We start from the raw sequence: 10,374 nt of genomic DNA on the forward strand, positions 1-10,374 counted from the left end.
ACTTTCATCAGAGAACATAACTCAGCAGCAGCCAGTCCTTTTTGTCTTTAGCCCAGGCGAGACGCTTCTGACGCTGTGTCTTGTTTAAGAGTGGCTTGACACAAGGAATGCGACAGCTGAAACCCATGTCTTGCATACGTCTGTGCGTGGTGGTTCTTGAAGCACTGACTCCAGCTGCAGTCCACTCTTTGTGAATCTCCCCCACATTTTTGAATGGTTTTGTTTCACAATCCTCTCCAGGGTGCGGTTATCCCTATTGCTTGTACACTTTTTTCTACCACATCATTTCCTTTCCTTCGTCTCTCTATTAATGTGCTTGGATACAGAGCTCTGTGAACAGCCAGCCTCTTTAGCTATGACCTTTTGTGTCTTGCCCTCCTTGTGCAAGGTGTCAATGGTCGTCTTTTGGACAGCTGTCAAGTCAGCAGTCTTCCCCATGATTGTGTAGCCTACAGAACTAGACTGAGAGACCATTTAAAGGCCTTTGCAGGTGTTTTGGGTTAATTAGCCGATCAGAGTGTGGTACCAGGTGTCTTCAATATTGGAACTTTTCACAATATTCTAATTTTCTGAGATACTGAATTTGGGTTTTTCCATTAGTTGTCAGTTATAATCATCAAAATTAAAATATATCAGTCTGTGTGGTATGAATGTATACATTATACAAGTTTCACTTCTTGAAGGGAATTACTGAAATAAACTTTTTGATGATATTCTAATTTTATGACCAGCACCTGTACTGTTGCTTCATTCAAGTGAGTCACTGTGAAAGTATTATAATGTCCTTTATTAAAAAAAGAAAAGTGAAATAAACAGCAATCCTTTGCTCTGAACTATATACATATAAATAAAAGCTTAGGTTTTTGTGAACAGCATTTATGTTACATCAAAGAACAATCAGTGCAATTTTATATTTTTTTGTCACATTTTCATCAATGGGTAACCATAAAGAGGATGTACTGTGTGACAATAGAGAAGCTCTGTTCCCATATCCACGCCAGCTGACCACTTAGAAAAAAGCAATGTATTGAGGATATTAGAACATAGGGGGTTTTAGTGTGTGTAACACCTTGTCACGATCTGTCAGTCTTCTACACAAAAGGGAAGAAGAAGTCATAAGGCAGCTTGGCTTGGATAGTGGGCAAAGCCTTAAAGCCAGGCCGGGCAGCTGCCGACATGGGTATGAAGGTCACAGAGGTGGTGACAGATATGGTGCGGCTGCCTCCAGAGAGCAATACCTGAGGAGAAAAAAAACCAACCATAATACAAAAGGGTATTACATACAGGTGTCATGGCCCTGGCCAACGGTCCGAAACAAAAATAACATTGGTCCATCACATGGCTACTCTTGTGATAACACATCAGTGCAGTTCCTCAATTTGAGGGAATCTAGCAGTAGCCTACAATGTCTAAAGAATGTCTTCTAGTTTTACTACAGGGCATATAAAGGCAGTCACTGTGGGTGTTTAAAAAAAATATTCAGTGGAAATTGTTAAGAGTAGTGTCTTCTGTATGGTTTGTCTAGCTTTTCAGTCATTGGTTTTTGTTAGACATACATTTCATAAATGTACAGAACTGTCTCAGTGTCCCTCATGGAATTGCCCTATACATTGATGAGCCAAAACATTATGACCACCTAATATGCTGTTGGTTCTCCGTGTGCTACCAAAACAGTGCCGACCTGCTAAGACATGGACTCTACAAGACCCCTGAAAGTGTCCTGTGGTATCTGGCACCAAGACATGAGCAGATCCTTCAAGTTCTGCAAGTTGCAAGGTGGAGCCGCCATGGATCGGACTTGTTTATACAGCAAAACCCACAGATGCTCAATCAGATTGAGATCTGGGGAATTTGGAGGCCAGGGCAACACCTGGAACTCTCCATCTTGTTCCTCAAACCATTCCGGAATAACACGTGCAGTGTAGCAGGGTGCATTATCCTGCTGAAAGAGGCACAGCCGTCAGGGAATACCATGGCCATGAAGAGGTGTTCCTGTTTCCCGGTCTGCAACAATGTTTAGGTAGGTGACATACATATGAATGCCCGGATCCAGGGTTTCTCAGCAGAACATTGTCCAGAGCATCACACTCGCTCCACCAGCTTGTCTTCCCACAGTGCATCCTGGTGCCATCACTTTCCAAGATAAACCGCACACAAGGTCCATTCCCGATGCTCGCGTGTCCATTGTAGGCGATATTGACTGTGGAAAGGGGTCATCATGGACACTCTAAACACCCCCATATGCAGCAGGGTGTGACGCACTGCGTGCTGTGACACATTCCTCCCATAACCATGGATAACATTTTCTGTAGACCTTCTTTCGGTTTCGGAGCAGACAGGATAGCCTTCGTTGCCCTCGCACATTGATGAGCCTTTGGGGCCCAACACCCTGTTGCTGGTTTGTGGGTTGTCCCTCCACGGAGCACAGTCGGTAGGTGCTCACCACTGCTGACCGGGAGCACCCCACAAGTCTCGCCGTTCAGAGACGCCCTGACCCAGTCGTCTGGCCAGAACAATTTGTCTCTGGTCAAAGTCACTCAGGTCTTTACTGGTGAGCGAACAATTCGTTCTCAAAGTCAACGTGTTGGATGCAGTAGAAATGTGCATTTAACCTACCCAGACCTTGACATGTGCCCTTGTTAGGAGATGATCGACATTATTCGCTTCACCTGTGAGTCATCATAATGTTTTTGCTCATAAGTGTATGTCATTGGGCCTAATCCAGGAAGCAGTCTCACAAGTCCAATAATATCCAAGATGGATTGATTTACCAGATTGCTGGTGTTTGTCTGAATCACTTCCATGACACTGATGATCTGAGCCTGGGGGTTCACCAGGGATCCGTATTGGGTCCATTGCACTTCCAGGTGAAGAGACAGGGGAATGCTGCAACTCTGAACTTCCTGCTTGAAAAAAAAAAACATGTTCTCTGTTGTTTACCAACCATTGATATGCGGTCAGTGTTGGATGTTGAGAAAGTGGAGAAAGCATTTCTCAAATATACTTCCAATTTCAATGTACTGTTTTCTGTCGTTCTAGGTGTGTGTTTTATTGTAGTTGTTCCTAAAGAAAAAATACATAACTTCCCACATCCAAACACTCTTCACATGTACTTAATAAATAAGCTTGATATAAAAATACATTTAAATAAAACAAACCACTTTCCTGCTGAGCAATTTAACATGCATCCCTATCAATGATGACAATACTGGATTTCCTCAGATATCAATATTCTCAAAAGAAAGCTGGTTCTGGAAAAAGTATTCTAAGGGTGATTATTATGTCCGTAAAAGTTATTACTGCTTTCCCTCAACAATCATGGTCTTTACATTAAGAGGATATGGCTGTTGCTACTGCTGGAACAGGTGCCTCTGGCTAGGGAGACATGAAGCTTCCTGTAGCTTAAGACTAAGGAGAGAAACCCCTCCAATTATATAACCTACTTAAAACACCATTTTAAAGTTCAGAAAATTCCCACAGTTTTCACCTTCCGCACTTGAAGAAATTACCTGGAAGAAATTAGTGTTAACTGGCTTGGTCAGGAATAAAACAACAGATTTGTTCTATTGGACATTGCTAGGCTAGTGCAACAATATCTGCATTTTAAAAAAAATCTATAGATAATGTAATCATTTTGTTTGAATAGTTTACCCACCCACCCACCCACACTTAATATTGTGCAATAATAACAGACTACCACTGACATGCACTGAATTGTGTTAGACACACTGTGCCCAAAGCATCTCACCATGGGTTTGGTTTGGTTCCTTATTGGCACCCAGTCCTTTAGGTTCTGAGGTGGGGAATTTCCAAAAGAAGCCACATACTGAGGGAAGCCTTGTCCCCTCAACACTCCTAGAATCAATTCTGAGATCACGGTGCAGTTAGCAGTGTCATCCAAACTAGAGAGAGAGTAAGAGAGAGACAAAGAAAAAGCAGACAGGAGAGAGATGGGGGAAATGTAGTCATCTGTGAAGGAGTGGGCCTTTGGTGCTGTAGATGTGAACAGAGCAGTCTTTCGCCCTCACCTCAGCGTACAGCCGGACACCATGTTGACCCCAAACAGGACGGGTGAACGCTGATGAGGCCCTCTGAGACAGTCAGGGTTTTTGGAGCCATGGAGGAGATTCAGAGCTCCCCTCGAATCAGCACTCTGAACTATTCCAGTGAGCAGGACAGTTAAGGACACTACTGAAATATGTCTGATCCATCAGTCAAGTTTAAGAAACATTTAGATACAGCATAACTGATAAGGCTGATAAATGTGAAAGAGTGGCCTCTCCAAAAAAGGATATTCTGCTGTTTTAGTTCCAGCCAGTAGAGGGAGCCCCACCACATAACCAGGGTTGCCACTGGAGGAGGGCACGTCTTCTACGTTCTCCTAGCAGCAGAAATCAAGGGAAGGCACTCATAACTGACCGCAACATTCATGAGTTCGGCTTTAGTTTAGATTATAATACCTATTTCTGGGGTGATATGAAAACGCTCAAATGTGATGTGGCACCTAGGACAGGGCCATACAAACATTGAATATTGGATGTATGATGTATAGATAGATTATGTATAGCAACCTGAATGAATATAATTTTAAACTCCTGCTCCATTGGCACCATGTTATGGTCGATTGCTCCCAGGACTAAGGACGCAGTCACTTTTACAATGTCACCAGCTTCACTGTATGTAAATGAGTAACCGACCTGTCAACAGAGTCAAATGGAAGGAAATGATTTGTTTATGATGAGAACAAAGGCTTGCCAAGCCATGCTTCATGAAATCCGGCAACTGTGATAAAAATCTACTTCTATTTATAAATCTTTGTCCTTCCAGTTCTCAATGCCCACTTCACTTGGCTATCAGACAATTTAATGTACAAACCCGATTCCAAAAAAGTTGTTTTAGAATGTACAAATTGTGAGTAAAAAAGGAATGGAATAATTTACAAATCTCATAAACTTCTATTTAATTCACAATAGAATATAGATAACATATCGAATGTTGAAAGTGAGACATTTTGTAATGTCACGCCAAATATTGGCTCATTTTGGATTTCATGAGAGCTACACATTCCAAAAAAGTTGGGACAGGACTTATTGGGACTTATTATGTCAATTGGCAACATGATTGGGTATAAAAAGAGCCTCTCAGAATGGCAGTGTCTCTCAGAAATCAAGATGGGCAGAGGATCACCAATTCCCCCAATGCTGCGGCGAAAAATTGTGGAGCAATATCAGAAAGGACTTTCTCAGAAAAAAATTGCAAAGAGTTTGAAATTATCATCATCTACAGTGCATAATATCATCCAAAGATTCAGAGAATCTGGAACAATCTCTGTGTGTAAGGGTCAAGGCCGGGAAACCATACTGGACGCCCGTGATCTTCGGGCCCTCAGACAGCACTGCATCACATACAGGAGTGATACTGTAATAGAAATCACAACATGGGCTCAGGAATACTTCCAGAAAACATTGTCAGTGAACACAATCCACCGTGCCATTCGCTGTTGCCGGCTAAAACTCTATAGGTCAAAAAAGAAGCCGTATCTAAACAGGATCCAGAAGCGCAGGCGTTTTCTCTGGGCCAAGGAACATTAAAATGGAAAGTGGAAAAGTGTTCTGTGATCAGACAAATCAAAATTTGAAGTACATTTTGGAAAACTGGGACCCCATGTCATCCGGACTAAAGAGGACAAGGACAACCCAAGTTGTTATCAGCGCTCAGTTCAGAAGCCTGCATCTCTGATGGTATGGGGTTGAATGAGTGCATGTGGCATGGGCAGCCTACACATCTGGAAAGGCACCATCAATGCTGACAGTTATATCCAAGTTCTAGAACAACATATGCTCCCCTCCAGACGTCGTCTCTTTCAGGGAAGACCTTGCATTTTCCAACATGACAATGCCAGACCACATACTGCATCAATTACAATGTCATGGCTGCATAGAAGAAGGATCCGGGTACTGAAATGGCCAGCCTGCAGTCCAGATCTTTCACCCATAGAAAATCATAAAGAGGAAGGTGCGACAAAGAAGACCTAAGAAGCCTGTATTAGACAAGAATGGTACAACATTCCTATTCATAAACTTGAGCAACTTGTCTCCTCAGTCCCCAGACGTTTGCAGTCTGTTATAAAAAGAAGAGGGGATGCCACACAGGGGTAAACATGGCCTTGTCCCAACTTTTTTGAGATGTGTTGATGCCATGAAATTTCAAATCAACTTATTTTTCCCTTAAAGTGATAACTTTTCTCAGTTTAAACATTTGATATGTCATCTATGTTGTATTCTGAATAAAATATTGAAATTTGAAACTTCCACATCATTGCATTCTGTTTTTATTCACAATTGTACATTGTCCCAACTTTTTTGGAATCGGGTCTGTAGCTATGCAAAAACGGCATTCCTGCAGATCGTGTCAAAAGTTTGCGTCACGCATTTCTCACACTCCTCCGTAGCGTGCACTGCAAAACGGAAGGCCTTACCTGAAGTACAACGTTGTTGCACACGGCTGAGTTGGGGGCCTCAGGGGCCAACAGGAACGGGTCCATACTGGGGTTACCAGTGAGGTTTAGCTGGGTCTGGGTCCCCTCCAAAGACTGCAGGGAGACGGAGACCACCTCCACACTCAAAACGGCCGCATCGTTACTGTTCATCTGTGAAATACAAGGGAGTGGGTCCCTATCAGATGAGGTTCCAGTTCGAGTCAGGATTCTATAAGGTTTATTCAACACTTTTGAATGTGTCATTTGGCAGGCCCGTTTACATTTGTTTTCTTACCGATCCGCTGCGACCCTGGCGCTTCAAGCGCCATGCACTGCCAAGTGACCACTCAGGGACAAGCGTTTATTCTATACTTTAGGCCTGGCCACAACTACAGGTAAAGGACTAGTCAACCACATTGTGAGTTGACAGAACATTCACTTTCATCTTCTATATTCACATTGGACAGTGACAGATCCATTTAGATTACGGCAAAAGAAAGCTGAATATCAAGGACAGACCAACTTACAGAGCGGAGGCGGAGGTCAGTGTAGCTCCGCATGTTCAGTGCCTTCAGGGTGGTACAGTCCTGCTCCAGAACCAGCCTCTGCATGCACCTACTGCTCTGGTCCTTCAGGAATGCTAAGGAGAAAATGCTTAGGATGAACAGAGGGATGTGGTGGGTTACACTGTGCCCCCTGTTCTATTTCAGCCTCCTCCCTCACATCTTCTGCTACACCTCCTTTTAATCTCTCTTTTTCCTCCTCTAGTCCCTTTACATTACTGCCTACCCTGATCTATTCCCAGTGCCTTTACATTACTGCCTACCCTGATCTATTCCCAGTCCCTTTACATTACTGCCTACCCTGATCTATTCCCAGTCCCTTTACATTACTGCCTACCCTGATCTATTCCCAGTCCCTTTACATTACTGCCTACCCTGATCTATTCCCAGTCCCTTTACATTACTGCCTACCCTGATCTATTCCCAGTACCTTTACATTACTGCCTACCCTGATCTATCCCCAGTCCCTTTACATTACTGCCTACCCTGATCTATTTCCAGGCCCTTTACATTACTGCCTACCCTGATCTATCCCCAGTCCCTTTATATAACTGCCTACCCTGATCGATCCCCAGTCCCTTGCTAAAAACAAAAGACAAAGGACCAAAATGAGAAAGGGCAATATTGGCAGTGGGAATGTAGCAATATAGGGGAACAGTTCTCTGATACCTGCAGGGTTTAAGTCGGAGCATTGAGTCGTAACAGAGGGCGCTGGCAACCGGAAAAAACCCCTTCCTCCATTTTCCTCCTCTGTTTCTATGACATCTCCATACTAACAAGGAAAAACATAGTTTTTTCGTTATATCACACAGTGATCTCAACGGTGTAGGTCGCCCAACACTTTCACCGGTGAGCCACAAACCAAAAGGTTGGTGGTCAAGATCCCTGTGCAAACTAAGTAATCTGTCAACCTGCCCCTGAGCATGGCTCTTAACCCTAATTCGTCAAGTTGTACCACACATAAAGGCTGATTGATGGCTGTGAATTTACTATCCAAATGTGTCTCTGGGGATTTTGGGATATGTAGTCAATACAAATATAAGCATCCCAAGTGAACTATGTCAGATATGGCCGCATTGTATTTTACCTATTTCAAAACATCAACACAGCGTATTTGACAAATTAAGTATCTTATGTTATCAGCAGAAAACAATTCCAACAAAAATATTATTGATTCTTTTTGATTAACATTGTCTATAGTGTAGTGTTTGATTGAGTCTCACCAGGTATCGAGACGAGGTAAGAGGTTCCCCTGTAGGCGATGTGGCTCCATCACTGGCTGAACCAAAGATGAACTGCACAAAACTCTTGTAGAGGCCTTCAAAATTCCCCACAGTAGGAATCTCAGGTGTAGCAAGAGACAGACTTGCCTCATCTTCAAAACAGATATTTAGTTATTACTGGTGGACCTACAGTCTGTGCTCATACTTACGTGAGATACTGGTCAACAAACACTCTCCAATTGCCAGTAAATTAAAATAAAATAGGTTAAATAAGGAAGTGGAGGGCCCATAAGAATCAGGCAATAGGTTATATTATTATCAAGGTCTGATAGACTTACAGTTAGTTGAATGTATGCAGAAAACATCTAGGTTAACCTGCTGCTGGACAGACGTCTTCACCTGAGCATAACCATCTATGGTTTCACTGATGGAGTAGGTGGCCACTTCCTGACTGCAAAGCCTCGGCTCACCACTGTGAATGCATACACCAAGTATTAAGATGATCACGTGAAACGTCTACAGATCAGACATGGACATAGGAGAACTTGTGACTTGCCTGACTGTTTCCACTGTACAGCTGGTGAAGAGAACGAGTTCCTCACTGCACTCAGGGTCACAGCAACAGTTAGGGTCACACTTGTCCTTCATTTGATTGCACGGGCAGATTTTGGAAACTGAGTGTAAAAACATGAAACGTATCTGAAGTCACATCAACGTAGACAGAGCCCACTTAATGGGTGTTTTCCAGTTACAGCTGATCCTAAACCATTTCCCCAGTTTTTCCAAAGCCCATAGGGGAAGGGTCATATTTGGGATGCACCTTGGGGGCCAGAAAAATACAATTATAACCGATTCAGTGCAGAATATATCCAATGTTAGGCCAATACCAGAACGGGACATAAGCATGCACACGTTGGGCTTTTCGGATTCTTCAAAAACCACATCACATGCATCCAGAATGCCTGAAACCCCCGCCTTGTGTATCTTAAAAGCGCTTTCAGCTTTTCTTCATACTAAATAATTCGTGCAGAAAGCTAGATTTCAAAATAGATAAGCACTCTTACCATCCGTAACAGGGGGAGGCAGGGAGCCAGACAGTGGCAGAGGTAACGTTTCTTGACGTGGAGATATAGACAGTGGTTCATACTCTGTGGTTGACTGTGTACTAAAATATCTGCCATCATCTGTTGTGCCGACCACAGTTGGTACAGTTGAAACAATCTCAACGTCTAGAGCGGTGGAATTCTCGTGAACCGTTAAATTCGGGTTACCAAACAAGTCGACGAGTGATTCGTTGTCGCGTGTAAATGCAGAATTTAAATCTGTCGTGTTTTGCGTTACACTAAACTCTAAAATACGCGACAGAAGCAAAGTTATCGAGACCCGAACCAAGGCGTCCATATTTATTATGATATTATGGCGTGTTGCGTTGCTTAGGGGATCCCTGTTGCATTCTGGGTATTCCAACCCGGTGTGCGGTGTTGTCTGCAGCCGCTTGGTGGTCATGTACAGTTGCCATGAAGCCTTTTAGCTAATGACGTTGGGCTTATTTCCCCCCCCGCCAGTAAGTCGTATGGAAATATTGTCTGTCGTGGGTTACGTTTTTTTGGGCTTGTTTCCTAAATGCACAATCTTATTTGGGCTTTTGTATTGTTTTGACCATGAGGCGCACTAAAACTGAGATCTCGGCTACTCCTAGCTGTGATCGTTTCCCCTTCCTATGTGAGTTCAGTGGCAATAGATAGTAATGGCCATTCGAGGCTTCATTACCGTTCTTTTAGCAGCAGGATATTATGCTAGCATCGCTAACTCAGATTTTCTTTTTAGAAATAAAATCCATCATTGAAATATATAAGGCAAAGTATGTTTTATGCCCGTTCCAATGTAATTCTCTGTGATTTTTCACAGACTAGATTCATAACTACATTGCCTTATACACTTCAATGATGGCTTTAATTGTGTTAAAGAAAATCTGAGTGTTGCCAACATAATATCATGCTGCTAAAATAACGCTAATGAAGCCTCGAATGGCCATCACTATAGGTGCGTTCAATCAATTCACGTTTGTTGGCAAAAAACGGCAAATACAATTCCGTCAACTTTGTAATCG

At 43.0% G+C, this 10,374-nt stretch overlaps 1 protein-coding gene across 2 annotated transcripts; it reads right to left on the minus strand.

The window, feature by feature from the left end:
• Positions 1 to 711: 711 nt before the first annotated feature.
• Positions 712 to 9,775, minus strand: tctn1 (tectonic family member 1). 2 transcript variants are annotated; one of them, XM_010881359.3, is made up of 13 exons: positions 9,329 to 9,775; positions 8,821 to 8,938; positions 8,603 to 8,736; positions 8,265 to 8,416; positions 7,711 to 7,813; positions 7,006 to 7,118; positions 6,479 to 6,649; positions 4,572 to 4,697; positions 4,296 to 4,381; positions 4,029 to 4,166; positions 3,749 to 3,902; positions 2,772 to 2,903; positions 712 to 1,238 (listed from the first exon to the last, which is right to left on the minus strand). In XM_010881359.3, exons 1-13 carry the CDS (start codon positions 9,768 to 9,770, stop codon positions 1,092 to 1,094), a joined length of 2,016 nt encoding a protein of 671 aa, XP_010879661.2. In that variant the 5' UTR covers positions 9,771 to 9,775; the 3' UTR covers positions 712 to 1,091. The 2 variants fall into 2 exon arrangements, with proteins under 2 accessions (XP_010879661.2, XP_010879660.2); XM_010881358.3 differs by having other exon boundaries at positions 2,772 to 2,906.
• Between the last annotated feature and the right edge of the window lie 599 nt (positions 9,776 to 10,374).

This window comes from Esox lucius, chromosome 17 (genome assembly GCF_011004845.1).
Source record: "Esox lucius isolate fEsoLuc1 chromosome 17, fEsoLuc1.pri, whole genome shotgun sequence".
Classification (NCBI taxonomy): domain Eukaryota; kingdom Metazoa; phylum Chordata; class Actinopteri; order Esociformes; family Esocidae; genus Esox; species Esox lucius.